General features: G+C 40.8%; 1 protein-coding gene across 3 annotated transcripts in view; it reads left to right on the forward strand.

Moving 5' to 3' along the window:
- Positions 1-14,738, forward strand: part of il12rb2 (interleukin 12 receptor, beta 2a) — a 38,338-nt gene extending 23,600 nt beyond the window's left edge. For 2 of the 3 annotated variants that reach the window (XM_060829776.1, XM_060829777.1), the window contains exons 9-16: positions 4,019-4,229; positions 4,570-4,767; positions 6,308-6,409; positions 6,515-6,667; positions 9,875-10,015; positions 10,558-10,669; positions 12,247-12,346; positions 13,881-14,738. In XM_060829776.1, the coding sequence (XP_060685759.1) occupies positions 4,019-4,229; positions 4,570-4,767; positions 6,308-6,409; positions 6,515-6,667; positions 9,875-10,015; positions 10,558-10,669; positions 12,247-12,346; positions 13,881-14,408 (1,545 nt within the window). In that variant the 3' untranslated portion in view covers positions 14,409-14,738. The remainder of the gene's footprint in view (positions 1-4,018; positions 4,230-4,569; positions 4,768-6,307; positions 6,410-6,514; positions 6,668-9,874; positions 10,016-10,557; positions 10,670-12,246; positions 12,347-13,880) is intronic. The other variant, XM_060829778.1, reaches the window with a different exon arrangement.
- Positions 14,739-16,156: the final 1,418 nt, after the last annotated feature.

Raw genomic sequence — 16,156 nt, forward strand, 5'->3', positions numbered from 1 at the left:
TTTTTGTTTCTTTCTGAAAATCTAATTCTAGTTAATAACAGTCTTTCTAAGTTTGAACCTTGGTGTAGTCCAGCATTGAAAGGCAAACATTTGGGTTAGGAATCTCCAAGGAGAATTTCTGTAATCTTTCACAGGTATGCTAAACTTAGCACACAATGTGTTCAAACGTATACTTTTATTATAAATGAACCCCAGGAATGACTGGTGTGTGATCAACAGATGTTTTAGATATGATGTGAAATATCATTATCCTAACTAATAACTTTTTTCAATATTACATTCCATGTTCTGTAGAAGTATATGTATAATCATGGTTATCAAAGTCTGGCTCAACTCATATGAATTTTAAAAATTTTATAAGTGTTGTCTATAAATTTTAAATTGTCCAAACCTTCAAATGTCCAAATCTTTGAGCCTCTAATTCAATACTTTGCAGCTAATTCTACTTTCAGTGGGAAGTGACAATGCCAAGACCACCTTTTGATAAGCATGGAGTCTGTGTCCATATAATCATAGAATCCGTACACTGCTGAAAGAGGCCATTTGGCCCACAGAGTCTGCAGAGACCTTCCAAAGAGAACACTGCTCTATCCCCATAACCCCACATTTAACATGGCTAATCCAGCTAACCTGCATGTTCTGAGACACAATGAGGCAATTTGGTATGGCCTAATCTTTGAACTGTGGGAGGAAACTGGAGCACCTGGCAGAACCCACATAGACACATTGATTTTTCCCATCAACTATAAGATTCAGCTTTACTTATCCATCTTTTCCACAGATGGCAGTGGAATACTATCTTTACTCAGAGCAGTAAGGGCGTGGAATACCTTGCCTGCAACAGTAGTTGATGGCTGAAGGGCCTGTATGGAGCTGTAATGTTCTATGTTTTAGGTAGGCTGAACTTGAGGCTCATCCGCTCCTGTTGACTTTCTTTTCTATGGTTTCTATCATTTCACATATACTGTTTTGAGTTTTTTCTGACTGTTTCTTCCATTGATTTTTATTCCTGAAGTGAGAAGCAGTTTGTTTTCCAAACTGTACTTATCAGTTATAATAAGATTGTATCTATACACATGGAGAGTCTTTCAGGCAGAATCTTTACCTCGTTGTACAGCACTGCCTTTTGAAGAACCAAACTAAGTCAGAACTTGGAGTTTCCATCTCTGGGAAGAGCTGTTCCAATGGGATGGGTTCCATGTGAAACATACAGGGATCAGAGTCCTTGAAAATAACAACTGAAGCTGTGGATAGGGCTTTAAACTTAATAGTGGAGGGATATGTTCAGTTGCATGGAAAAGTATGGAAAAAGTTAAAGCAAGGGAAGGCTCAGCTGAACTTAAATTGGACAGTATGGAATATGTCAAGAATCTAACTTCAGACACAGCGGGTAAGAGAACAAATGTGAAAAGGTGGCAGTCATTACAAGACTGAGTGTGTTGTACTTAAACGCGTAAGATGTAAGAAACAAGATAAATAAGTTTATAGCACTAATTGAAATTGGCAGGTATGATGTGTGGCTGTCAGGGACATGGCTGCAAGGGGACAGGGCTGGGAACCAAAAATCCAAAGATTTTCCAGAAAGGCAGTCAGTGACCAGTGAGTTCTGTAGAGGTTAGTGTTGGGATCATAACTATTCACATGATACGTTAAGTTTCTGCATGAAGGAACAGAGGGCATTGTTGTTAAATTTGCAGGTGACAAAAAGGTGGAACAGCAGGTCGTGTTGAGGAAATGAGAAGCTGCAGAAGGACTTGGGATAGGCTAGGAGAGTACATAAAGTAGCAGATGAAATACCATGTGGGAAAGCGTGAGGTTATGCACTTTGCTTGGAAGAATAAACATGTAGACTATTTTCTAAACGGGGAAAGGCTTCAAAATTCTGAAGCACAAAAGAACTTGGGAGAACCTAGTCTGAAGGTTAACATGCGGGTTAGTTGGTAATTAGGAAGTCGAATTCATTTCAAGAGACCTACAATACAAGAGCAAAGATGTATTGCTGAGGCTGTATAAAGCTCTGGTCAGACCGCATTTTGAATATTGTGAGCTGTTTTATGCCCCATATCTGAGGAAGGATGCGCTGGTGTTGGAGGGGGTTCAGAGATGGTTTACAAGAATGATCCTGGAGATGAAGGGCTTGTCATATGAGAAGTGGTTAAGGACTCTGGGTCTGTACTTGATGGCATTTACGAGGGGTAAGCTGAAGGAAACTTTACTGAGATGTCTGGATACGGTGGATATGGAGAAGATGTTACCAGTAGTAGCAGAGACAAGGACCTGAGGGCACAACCTCTGACCATTTAGAACTAAGATGAAGAGGAGTTGTTAATCTGTGGAACCCACTGCCTCAGACACCAAGTAATTGAGTTGATTTGAGACCAAGAGATTCTTGATTGGTAAGAGGATCAAGGGTTCCAGGGAGAAGGCAGGAGAATGGGGTTAAAAAGAGTACATCAGCAATGATTAGACTTGATGGATGGTCTAATTCTGCTCCTTTATTTTGTGGCCCTATGATATAACTCCAGTTACAGCTTGTTCACCAACATTTCTTCAAGTGTCTTACAAATCAATGACTTTTATACCTGGATGGACAAGGGCAGCAGATGCTTGGGAGCATTCACTATAGCTCGAATAGCATAAGACATTAATAGCATTGCAAAACTACTGAATGAAGGAGCAATGATAGAAGAAATAATCACAAAGTGCCATGGGGCTAAAGACTAGTAACACCCCTGACCTGATGGATTGCATCTTAAGGTATTAAAGAAAGTAGTTACAGAGATAGCACTGGTAGTAATCCTGGAATCCTTAATTTCTGGAAAATCCCAGAGGATTTCTAAAACAACTGTGTAATACTTCTTTATTTAAAAAGGGAAGGAGACAAAAAATTGGTAACTATAGTCTATTATTGTGAAAGTGTTAGTCTATTATAAAGGATGTAATTGTTGAGCATTTAGAAAATCAAATGATCAGGCAGATTCAGCATTGCTTCATGAAAGGGAAATCTGACAAATTACTAGAACTCTGAGGAGATAACAAGCAGAATAAATAAAGGGGAAGCAGTGGATGTAATATATTTGGATTCCTCAGAAGGTTATTAGTAATGTGCCACATTTTAACTAACTTAATAGGATAACAGCCAATAGCGTTGGAGGTAGCGTATTGAAAAATATTGAGGATTGGCACATGAACAGACTGACAATTTACAATGTTTCCAAGTTATATTTCAGGTGCAAACTTTGAAACTGTGCCCTGCTTACTATGATCTCAATCACTAATCTGTATCCAGAAATGCAAGGTTCTGAATACAGATCTCTGGAGAAGTTCACTTCAAACCTTCCTCCTGTCTGAAAAAAAATCCCTACTGGTTCCTATCACTCTGGCAAACTTGAATCCATGTTGCTACTGTCCCTTGCATTTTGAGAGTTATAATTTGGCTCAAGTCTATTTGTGATACTGTATCAAATGCCTTTTGGAAAAGCACGCATGCCGTTTCACCAGCATTACCCTCATTAAGCCTCCCTGTTTACCTCTTCAAAAATTTCCTGTTAAATAATCACAACTTCCTCTTTAAAAATCCAGAATACCATAAGGTGAAGAAGCAGAGTCTGTTCCACCATCTAACGTGATCATTGCTGACATGTTGATTAGGAACAGGATCATCACACATTTTTCCATGTGACTGTTGATTCTTTCCCAAGTATTTGTTTCTTGAAGATTCCCCACCACTGAAGTTAAACTGAATGATTAGTCTAGTCCGTAATTGATAGGTTTATCCATATGGCCTCTTTTTGAATGATGGCATAACGCTTGTAATTCTCCAGTTCTGTCCTTACATTTGAGGAGAAAAAAAATTGAAAACTTGATTATTTTGTGTGAGATTATTTATACCCTTAGTAGGGAGACTGTTGTTGAAATTTGGAAAAATGTAAACAGTATTCATTTAGAAAGAATAATGTGATTAGTATCTTTCAAAACTTGATTCCTAAAGAAAACATAGCTGCTTTTACTATTATAGCCTCTCAAGATGCTTGAAAGCAGAGGAAGAATCCTGGGTTACAATATAACACTTCAGAAAAGTACAAAGGAAAACACAGCTATCTGGGAACAGACTTCAAACACCTGGTACATTATGGAAATCCCTAGGACAGGCTGTACAATTACAGTGTCTGCTTATAACTCCAAGGGAAACTCTCCACCTTCTCAACTCCATGTGCCATATCTCTCAGGTAAAATTTTACAATGTTGCAAAGAGGTCTACTGTATTAATTTTGGAGGATGAGAGGGAAGTACTGGGGAACAAAAACTACAGGAAAATAATAACTTTATTCAATTGCCTTCTAGTCATGCTTTTTTGAAGTTGGGATAATTGGGTGGTGTAATCCTCCTATGACCAATGTTCAATCAGCACTGAATTCTTCTCCTGAGCTATTGATATACTGACGTTATTAACAATATTATTAACCATGCACCAGCTGAAATAATTTACTACATACTGGATATAGGACTTTTTCTTATGCGCATAGTTTGACAGAATAACTTGTAATCTACTGACATATTTATGGACAGATCTTCCTGCACCAAGAAACATCTCAGCTACGTACACTGGAAACAACCAGTTCTTAGTCAAGTGGACAGCACCTGAAAAACATCTCCAAGGAACCTCCCGAGGATATGTAGTGGAATGGGCAGATGTAAATAACAAAGATAATCTGAAAATAAATTGGATGAAGCTCCCTCCTCAAAATCATTCAGCAACATTAACAGGTAAAGTGTTTTTTTTTTAAGAAGATCAATTAACTTCTTCACCCAATCTGTCCCAGTCAAGCAGTATGATTTTGATGACAGAATTCTACACTAAGAGTGATAGACCAAACATCTGTTTATTTTCAGGTCTTAAGATTCCTTAAGTTGTAACAGACTATACCTGGTATGGTATGTGACAAAAGTTTAAATTGATAGTATGAACGCTTGTTTCAAATGAGTTGCTTCTCACATTTTTTGCATGACACATTATTTTTGATTCTTCCAACAAAACGATTCTTGCCTGTTGTCAAATTGTACCAAGGAGTGGGGAAGAAAAAGAGTAATTTTATTAATGCACCTAACATTGATAGTTTTGATTTGTCAGAGTTTGGAAAGGAAAGCACATAACCCAGGATAGTCCGCTCAATTCATTCAAAAGCAAAGTATCTCGGGTGCTAGAAATATGAACCGAGAAAAGGAAAGGCTGGCACCACTTAGCAAGAGGTGAAATATTGTTTGGAAAAAATTGGATGAATTGAACAGCAACTAAACGGAATTGTTGTCTGTCCAGGGCTGCACAGCAGTAGGCCAGCAGGGGTACGGTACATCTCATGGCCAGTAATGGAGACAATGGGTGGATTAACCTCATTTTAATAGCGCAGTTGCCCTGTTTCAGCCTCAGGCAACTGTCTGTGTGGAGTTTGCACATTCTCCCTGTGTCTCTGTGGGTTTCCTCTGGGTGCTCCACTTTCCTCCCACTGTCCAAAAATGTGCAAGTTAGGTGAATTGGCCATGCTAAATTGCCTGTAGTGTTGGGTGAAAGGGTAAGTGTAGAGGAATGGGTCTGGCTGGATTACTCTTCGGAGGGTCAGTGTGGACTTGTTGGCTGAAGGGTCTGTCTCCACACTGTAAGTAATCTAATCAAAAAACAGAGAGCAGTGCAGGGGAAGAGGAAGCACATGTATTTGGGGCTTGGGAATGATGACAGAGTAAAGTTCAGAGGAACAATGACTAATAACATTAATAAAATACAAAGAGGCATTATTCTTTTTCTGCTGCTGCCTTTTAATGAGCAGTGAGGAATGGTAATTTAATAAGTAAGGTAATTACATTTTTCAACAGTGCAGATAGCTAGGAATCCCCTAGTACAGGAGTTCAATATATGGGAGCATAGTGTTTGAAATCAGAACCTGGCTATTCAGGGTCAGGAACTTCACAAAATAAACTTGAAGTTATCAGTTGAAAATTCCAAACCAAAGTTTGTTTTTGTAAGACAAGTTTTATGAAGAGCGATAGAACTAAGATGGGCAGGTAGAGTTGAGATAGGAGTTGCCATCCGTGTAATCTGATTGGATGGAAGAATGTGTTCAGAGGCCTGAGCAATTGACTTGTGTTCCTTTAACATGCCACCCAGCAGTATCAGAGACAGCGAGATTTCGCAGGTTCTTTTGCAACTATCTGTTGCACATTGTCCCTTCTCTTTTTCCAACCTCCCCCCGAATCTTATACATAGACAGAAAGGAATACTTCTGAGTATAACTATTATCCTACTATTTTACAGAAAGTATAAAGCCAAAGACTTGTTTTCAGATTTCTGTTTATGCCATTTACAAAAGTGGGGCAGGAAGACCACTGTCAACTCGACGCTACTCTGCACAAGAAGGTAATTTAAAGTAGTGGTTTAGTTAAAACCTTGAGTAAGTTATCAACATGTGCTGATGGTAATGAGAGAATGTTTTAATCAAGATTTGTAAAACTTTTTATTCAGCAGCACCAATGTCAGGACCTACACCCTTCACCAAGCAAAACACTGCTGTAATATTCTGGAAGAATGTTCCACATGACCAGAAAGAAGGTTGCATAGAGAGCTACACCATCTACTTGCAGGAGGAAAATTCCAAGCTACTTCCGACAGTTTATCGTATGTACACCAAAGAAATAATTAACAACATCAGAATTGATCTTATGGACCCCCAAGCCTGCTCCAGCATTCGATGAGAACATGGGTGAACTTCACATTAATGCTACTTTCCTTCCCCAACCCACAGTTACAGAAATATCTCTATGTGAATAGAAATGTACAGAATCATGGATTATCAGCAACCCAGATGACAGCCAATCAGCCCATGGGGACCGTTGATTCTTTGCTAGAATAATCTAAAACTAATCTCCATGCCACATTCTCAACAGACAGCTCAAACCTTCCTCTGCTTTGAACAGCTGTCCAATTTGCTTCAACAGCTCTGTATACAAATATCATCTTGTTTAAACAACTCTCTTCATTTTTGTAAAGAAACATCTACAAACATCCTTCCATATTAGACCAACATTCTTCTCCCCAATCCTTTTTACACGGCCTTCAACTACTATCCTCCTCTTTCCTACTCCTCAACCTAAGACGTCTGACCTCCTCTCCCTGCCCTTTTGTTGCCTCTGCCACCACCTCTTCATCTCCTCCAATATCCACTACTTTTTTTTTTACTTCCCTGCCTCATGACTCCAACTCTCCTCTCAGATTTCTACAATCCTTCCCAATGCCTGTACTTCAATGTGAACCCCCTCTCTTCCAACTCTATTCTTCAGACTGCCCATTAATGCCCTCTCAACCTTGGAGTGGGGCTTGGCGTTCCTTTGCCCTGCAGTTTCACCTCTGTCAGACTTTATAAATGTGAGTTAATTACATGTTAGTCAATTATAAAGGATACACTAGCAGAGCATATCGAAATACATATTGAATCAAGCAGATTCAGCATGGCTTCAGGACAAGAAAATCATGACTGACAAATTTACTAGAATTCTTTTGAGGAGGTAACAAGCAGGATAGTTAGAAATAAAGCAGATGTCTTTGCATTTTAAGAAGGCATTTGATTAGTAATGAATGTTGACCTTTATTTCATCAGAAATATAGAAAAGGCCATAGCTGGAATACTATGAATAGTTTGGGGTCTCTTATCTAAGGAAGCATATATGGGCATTGGAGGCAGTCCAGAGAAGGTCAGAATACTGATACAGGATATGAAGGGACTGTCTAATGAGAAATGTTGAGTAGACTGAGCTTGTACTAAACGGAGGTGGGTACTGCAGATTCTGAAGATTAGAGTGGTGCTGGAAATGCACAAGACACGAGGATCTAAAGTCAGGATAGCATTTAAAACAGGTAAAACGGTAATGCATCAAAGGAGTTCTTTACTTTGGAGAGCTTTTGAGGCTGGGTCATTAAGTATATTCAGGGCTGAGACATTTTTATTTGGAAAATGAATCAAGGGTTATGGGGAAAGGCAGGAAAGTGGAATTAAGGATGATGAGGTTAGCCATGATCTTATTGAAATGGCAGAGCAGACTTGATGGGTTGAATAGCTTGCTCTGCACCCACGTTTTATTGTCTGGAGATGAAATCAACACCACAGCATGCGGATAAACCCAGTTCCAGGTATCCCATGTGTTTCTGCCCTTCTACCCATCACCTTCATGTTCCAGTGGGTACAAAGGATTAATTTCTTCTTGCCCTACTACACTCTTTAAAAAATCTCATTTACTGTATACTTTCCTCTTGTATTTGACCACGAAATGTATCACCTCCCAATTATCTCAGTTAAACTCCATCTGCTGTTTTTGTTCCATCTTCTCAATGGATCTATATCCTGCTGTATCCTTTGACAATCTCCCTCACTATCCATAACTCCACCAATTTTCATGTTGTTTGCAAACTTACTAATCAGACCACATACACTTTCATACAAATGTTTAAAACAGAGATTCCCAGCTCTGATCTTTGTGGAACATCCTCTATGACCAAAGCAACTTTGTATCTAACTTGCCTTGGATCCCATGTGACTTAATTGCCTGGACCAGCCTGCCATGACCTTGTCAATTGCTTCACCAAAGTCCATGTAGACTACATCCACTGTCCTACCCTCATCAATTAACTTAAGTCACTTGCTCAAAAAACTCAATCACAAATACAATTGTACATATACAATTACTGTTTAAGTCCTTTACACTAACTGATTCTGCTACTTGCAGAAAGATCAGGTTATCTGAAGTTAGTGACTAGTTTCACTTCTCACTATACATTTTTAAGATGAATCTCTTGGGTTTAAAGCAAAGTGTGACATTGGAAACACAATGAAAAAATCCAAAAACATTATATAGATGATAAAATTGATGTAGAAACAATATATTTGCTTTGAAAGTAAAAAAAATTAAGTTTACATTTTTTTAAAGTGGGTGTGGATGCTGAGTATTTGGGATGATGGTAATGGAACATTTTCTCCTACAAGTTGTGTCTAATGTTTGTATTAAAGTCAACCTTGTCCTACTTGTGACCCAGAGTGTGTTGCCTGTCAAAACTAGGAAGTTGAGGATCTCAAATGTGAGTTTGTGCATGAATTGGGCTGAGAGTTTTGTGAAATCACTTCAGATAATTTCCAGAATCAGGAAAGGAAGAGACTTCCATCACAAGTAGATTCCAAAAAGGCAAAACATTGTTCCAAAGGCAAAGTAATTTTGAACCAACTGAATTACTCAGTTATTTAATTACTACTTTCAATGTAGTGACTTTTTAAACGATGACTAATTATTCATTGGAGTTGGTTACTAGATTGTACTTAATTGAAGGGAACCTCAATTAGCAAGCCTTGCTAAGAGATTGTGTTCTCTCTGTCCTGTTTCCTTTCAGATAACAACTCATTTAAAAAGTACCTAGTGAGTGTGGAATTTCCCTGCATGTGATATCATGAATAGAGAGTTGACCCAGAAGCCACTAAATCTACCCGTGATGTCACAGGAAGGAAGGTTCTACACAAAGTATCTAAAACCAACAGTTTCATCTAATTAATTTCATGTTTCACACTGGCAGCTCACCAAGTACATTATCAAGAGGTTGGGTTGAAAATAGATTTGTTTCAAAATATGAAGAAAGTAATGACTTGCACTTGTACCTTTTTTAAGCAATAGAAAACCATGTTGCTATTCAATAAAATACAGTTCAACTTTTCTATTCTATGTGGTGTTTGCAACAGTCAGATTAAATCTTGAATTCAAGTAACACAGAAGCCAGCAGAAGAACATAGTGGAACAGACCCATTAAGGATCTAAAATCTCTATTTATCATTTGCTATTTTTGTAGGGCCTATTGACCCAAACAGCAAGAATTACACAATCCCAGATTTGAAACCTGAGACTGGATATATTGTGTGGATGACAGCAGTAACTAGAGCTGGTGAAGGAAAAAATGGAGAACATCACAAATTTTACTACAGCCATGAAAGTAAGTGTGTGTAACGATGCTGAATATTTCAAGTGTGAACAAATGTGCATGTTTAGCATGTAGTAACGTAACTCAAACATTCCCCCCATCCCCACGCTACTCCTAAATTACACTATATTTGATCATTATCTATGTCACAAAAGTCTGAGTAAGACACCAATCTTCTCATCTCTGGATCATCAGAGACTAGATGTACTCTGGGAGATGCAGCATTGGGACATCTATCCTGATATTGACTGTGTGCCAAACTGTGGATAGGCAATTATCTAGCACCTGCAATCCTCCACATTTACAAGACAGGTAACTAATTAGATGAAGTGACATAGAGTGTGGACATATTGCAGCATTGGTCAAATGCCTGTAGTGGTTTAGGAAGAGTGGAGAAAATTGGTTGGACAGAAGAGAAAACAGTTCTCAATGTTTCTCTTGAGGCAAAATAGTTCAACATTTTGAGTTAGAGGCAGAAGTTGGAATGAGATTGGTTAGCTAGCTGAAGTTACTTTGATTAGTGAATTTAAACCAAAATGTTCTTTTTCCTTCAGGTACTCCTCCACACTCTGACAGCAAGTCTATCATAATGGTGGTTGTTGCATTAACATTCTTATTTGCTGTCATTGTTTCTGGATTTTGTTTATGGCAGTCAGTGAGGAACAGGTAATAAATCTGAAAGTGTGTATTACTCATTGTGATTTAAGTTAAGTCACATTTATGTTTTAACTGCAATTCTCCGTATCGTTTTAGTCATGATAAAATGAGGGAGGGAAATGAATTTGAAGGTCGTGAAATTTTGGAATTCCCTTCCTCCAGAAAAAAGATGTAGAATTTTCAAATATCTTGAAGGCAGAAGTTGAAAAATTATTGATTGTCCAAAGGGATAAACATTTTTTTTCTTTAAATCAGCAGCAAGCAGGAATGTGGAATTGAGTTTAAAATCAGTTCAACAATATTTTATTAAATGGCAGAGCAAGTTTGAAAGGCTGACTGGCCTAGTCTTGCTCATGCACCTGAATAATCAAAGCATTGCATTATCAAAGGAGGAAGCATCAACCTGATTTTAGTACAAACATTTGAGGTCAGAAATAAAGCTTATGTTCATTCCAAATATTTATGTCCCTCCCTTTTTAAATGTTGCAACAGGTGAATCACATTCAGGTACTCCACCCAATTTTCCAATTTCAGTTTGGCAACCTGCCTAGTTCACAGTTGGTTGTTCTGAACCCATTTCTCTAAGAATTGTAAAGTCTATGCCCTTTCTTTCTTTCTGGTTGATCCCATTTTGTCTTTATATAAGAACATTGCTATGCATATAAATCCTCTGCTGAAGGTAAAGCATTAGCTGCACATAGATCTGCCATATTGTAAGGAAGCTCTAAGTAGTTGTTTTTTTTCAGTGAGCCAGTACTCTGGTTTACCTCCACCTTGCATCAATCATGCAGGCACCCTTTTTTCTGATGCTGCTGTACTGTCATTTTTCTATGTTATGCCTCGTTATTCCTAGAATTTTCCTACAATTTGCTTAGCCTTCAGATCCAGGCTGACAAAGCACCTGGTTTCTATACAGACCAGGTTTCTACTTAAGTTATTAATTAGTTCTAACTACAGCTAAACAATGCTGAACTATTGACATATACGCCTACTAATTTTATCTTTAATCCTCTTAAACTCCCCCTTTTAAACAGAGAAACAGGAAAATTAGTGTTCTGGTTGGAAAGAATAGGTGGGGAAAGAAGAGGTGGTGATTACTCTGGTAGAATACTGCATCTCTGGATGTTTCTGCTGGGTGTCTGGTTGACTTATGAAGTCACAGCTTATAGTATTTGCTGAAAGAATGGTACATGGTAGTCTTCAGGCTTCATGTTTTTATTTCCACTGCAGAGAACAGTGCTTCTGAGGTAATCTGAAAGTTTTTCTGTATCTTGTTCACAACCCCAAACTGTTTAACTATGAGAATTTATCACAGCTGTACACATACAAAGGGCCTTTGTTGTTTATGACTGGTCACTAATCCCTAGCTCAATCTGTTTCTCTTGTACTAGCCTATGCTTCATCCCTCAGCTATAACCAGATATTTGTTTTTACTTTTATCCAGATGTGACACTGACAAAGGACTCCCACTTCCATTAGCTTTCAAAATGAAAGTTTGACAGAATAGACAATTTAATGTTTTTGCTCAAATTCAGTTTATATGAACCCAAGGTACTGACCTCCATTTGTATTACATATTACTACAGGATATGGTCTATTTTGTCAAAACTCTTATCTCCACTGTATGTAAGAAACATTCCTGATCCAGCTAACTGCACTTGGGCAAAAGAATACACTGCAATTAAGGTAATGGTTTCTTATAAGAATATTCCATTCTATGCTAGCATTAGTTGCAATGGGAATTCAAAGTTATTAGGAGAATGTTCCTTGTATTTCCAAGATTTTGCCTTTTGGGTGAAATGTTAAATTGAGGCCTCTTATCCTATCAAATGGCTGTAACGGATTAAAAATAAGGCAAGGACATAACCTGGTTTTGTAGGACTGTCTTTGCAGTATTGCTGTTCATGGGGGCTGATTGTAAAGATTGGCTGCCTCATTTCCTACATTAAAAACACTGAATATACTTTCAAGTTCTTCATTTGCAGTTCCTTTAGGTCAACCATTGTTGTTAAAGGCATTTCCTTGTACCATTTTGAACATTTTTAGCAGTTTTTGGTCACCGAAATGAAGCACTATACAAAATGTTATCCCTTCCAAAGCAGGAAGGAGGGGAAAAAAAAACATCCATTTGTAGCTGCTTTAAGTGTAGAGCCCACTTCTTGCAGAATATTTTCCAGAATGGAACAAAACTGTCCAAAACAGATGCAGAAAGCACAAAGGAAAGCTTTTTTTCCCAAAAGTAATGGCCACAAAAGGAAAGAGGTGAACTGTATTCCACAGCTTAAGCAACCTCCTCCCTACCCATTTTCGTTTGTTGTTGTTCCCCTCCCATAAGCAATTGTGCTTTCAGCTATCTTAATCCCAAACTCTGGTATACCAATCTCCATGTCAGACCCATATCTTAATAAATAATATGCTGGAATAATTAACCAGCATATTTGCAATATGTTACTTGAAAGGTCTTAAAATGTGCTGTTGACACTGTTACATCCACCTGAGAGCGATGTGTAACATAGCATCCAAAAGATTACATCCTTTCAGTGTGGAAGTGTCAAGTCTGTTCATGGAACTTGAACTGGTAATATTATGCCTAAAGGAGGAAAAAAGTATCATTAACTGAGCCAGACTGCAACATAAGAGAGTGGCAACCCCTTTTAAAAGACTACAGTAATGTTTTGAACACTTCTTGCAGATGCAGTAACTGAGCTGAGGTTGGAAAGAGACTGAGATGGAGAGTGGTATCCACTTAAGCAGCGTATCCATTTACTTTTTATGCTAAACCATTCCGATAAAATATAATTGATACTGTACAATTAACTAGTGCGCCCAAGTTTTGCAATAACAATGACAGCAACCTCTGGAGTCTAGGTCTGCACACTTGAATGCAGAAATCCAGAGGCTTCACTCTGATTCCATGTCTCTTTAGTGTGTGCTGAAGTTTCAACACACAGCAATAAGATAAATGGTAAAGAGTTTAGCAAAGGTCGCACATTGCTGAATGAGCAGGACCTGTTTCTAACCACACCTTGACTTGGTGCCAGTTCACACTATCTGTATCCATGCACAGTAGATCTCATGTGCTGCTTTTGGAAGTCAATGAAAAATGGTATCACTTTTTGGCAATGACTTAAGTACATTTTTATACATTTTAAAACATGATTAGCCAAGACATGGTCTCTTCATGCACTTTTCCTGAACTTGCTTCACTTTCTTGCTACAGGGCAAGATGGATCTATCATACACTGACTTCCATACTGAATCATCTTTCACTTATGAAGACCCGGAGACTCTGCAAGTAGAGGAAATATCACCAGAGCTGGAATTCTGTTTCAATATGGAAACTGTTGATCCAAATCAGAGTACATTTCAATCGCTAATACTAATTCAGTCCACAGCTAGTGAATTGCAAGAAAGAATGGAACTCAGCCAAGGAAATCTCTCTCCAGGAAACAGTGAAGATAACATTCTGGACTACAAGTGCCAACTTCCTTGTTTATATGTTGAAAAAGTACCCACTGTGGAAATTAACCAGCATTCAGATTCAAACAATTCCACAATAAACAGAAATACCAGTTACATCCCTTCCAACTTCTTACATGTGATGGACAGCACAGAGGATAATGATGAAATTTTTGCAGATACTTTTTCTTTCATGCCTCTCCCTTCCTTGGCGAGGATGGAAATCCCTTATGGAGGGAAACTAACATTAGATGCAGTGAAAATTGACTGCAGTTCACTTGTGGAATAAGATTAAGAACACTTCGAGAGATGGTACACATTAATAATGACTTGCTAAGACTAGCTAAGTCAAAGTGACAGCTGCAATTATGTCTCTTAGCTAGAATGCAAAACATCAAAAGAGAAATCGAGACGCAACCCCTGATGGTAACCCAGTAAAGAGGCCATTTGCAGCATGACATGTTGAGGGCAGTGTGCACAATGTTGCTCTGTATGCGACATGGCAATGCCTTTGGTTTGGTTAGTTACGTATATAGATACTAGGAGCTGTAGCAGAGTCAACTGATTCGTCATATTATGTTGCCTATGTTCAGTTCACGCATACTTACTTAAGTAATAAAGAGGAAAATTATACTCACATGTTGACTTTGCTTCTCTCTTCTTTGCTGCCAGATCCTACGTTTCTTTGTAGGTGCAGACTTTGAACATTTGACAGTAGATCACATTATGGTTTGCCGCCTTATTCTCTTCCCTCCCCTTTCTTCTTCTCCCCCTCCCCTTACTCTCTCCCTCCTCCACCGCCCCCTTTCTCCCCCCTCCTCCTCCTCCCTCCCACTCTCCTACCCCTCCCTCCCACTCTACTCATCCTCCTCCTCCCCCTCCCTCCCAAACTCCTCTTCCTCCTCTCCTCCTCCCTCTTCCCTCCCCCTCCCCTCCTCTCCTCCTACCTGGTCCTCCTCCTCCCCTCTCTCCCTCCCCTACTCCTCCCTGTCCCTCCTCCCTCCCCCTGCTCTCCTCCTCCCTCCCCCTCCCCTCCTCCCTCTTCCTCCCTCCCCTGTCCTCCTCCTTCCCGCCTCCTCTCTTCCTCCCCTCCTCCTCCCACCTTCCCCTCCTCCTCCCCCTCTCCTCCTACCTCCCCCTCTCCTCCTCCCATGCCCTCTCCTCCTCCCTCCTCCTCCTCCTCCTCCCTCTCCCTCCCCCTCTCCTCCTCCTCCTCCCACCCCCTCCCACTCCTCTCCTCCTCCCTCCGGCTCCTCCCTCCGGCTCCGGCTCCCTCTCCTCTCCCTCCCCTCCTTCCCCCTCCCCCTCCTCCCCGCCTCCCTCCCCTTTACCTCCTTCCTTCCCCTCTCCACCTCCTCCTCCTCCCTCCCCCTCCTCCCCACCTCCCTCCCTCTCTTCCTCCCTCCCCTCCTCTACCTCCCCCACCTCCTCCTCCTCCTCCCTCCCCCCTCCTCCTCCTCCTCCCTCCCCCTCCTCCTCCCTCCCCCTCCTCCTCCTCCTCCCTCCCCCTCTCCTCCTCCTCCCTCCCCCTCTCCTCCTCCTCCTCCCTCCCTCCCCTCCTCCCTCCCTCCCCTCCTCTCTCCCCCCTCCCCCTGCCCCTCCTTCCTTCCCCTCTCACCCCCTCCCCCCTCCTTCCTTCCCCTCTCCCCCCCTCCCCCTCCTACCTCCTCCCTCCTCCTACCCCTCGCCCTCCTCCCTCTCCCCCTCGCCCTCCTCCCCCCCTCGCCCTCCTCCCTCTCCTCCTCCACCCCTCGCCTCCTCCCCCTCCCTCCTCCACCCCTTGCCTCTTCCCTCTCCCTCCTCCCCCTCGCTTTCTCCCTCCTCCTCCCTCTCACCACCTCCTCCTCCTCCTCCCTCTCACCTCCTCCACCCTTCTTCCTCCCCCCCTTCTCCCTCCCCATCCTCCTTCCTTCCCCTCTCCCCTCTCTCCCTCCCTCCTCCTCCCTCTCTCCCCTCCTCCTCCTCCCTCTCCCCTCCTCCTCCTCCCTCTTCCCCCCTTCTCCTCCCTCTCTCCCCTCCTCCTCCTCCCTCTTCCCC

This window comes from Hemiscyllium ocellatum, chromosome 9, assembly GCF_020745735.1.
Source record: "Hemiscyllium ocellatum isolate sHemOce1 chromosome 9, sHemOce1.pat.X.cur, whole genome shotgun sequence".
NCBI lineage: Eukaryota > Metazoa > Chordata > Chondrichthyes > Orectolobiformes > Hemiscylliidae > Hemiscyllium > Hemiscyllium ocellatum.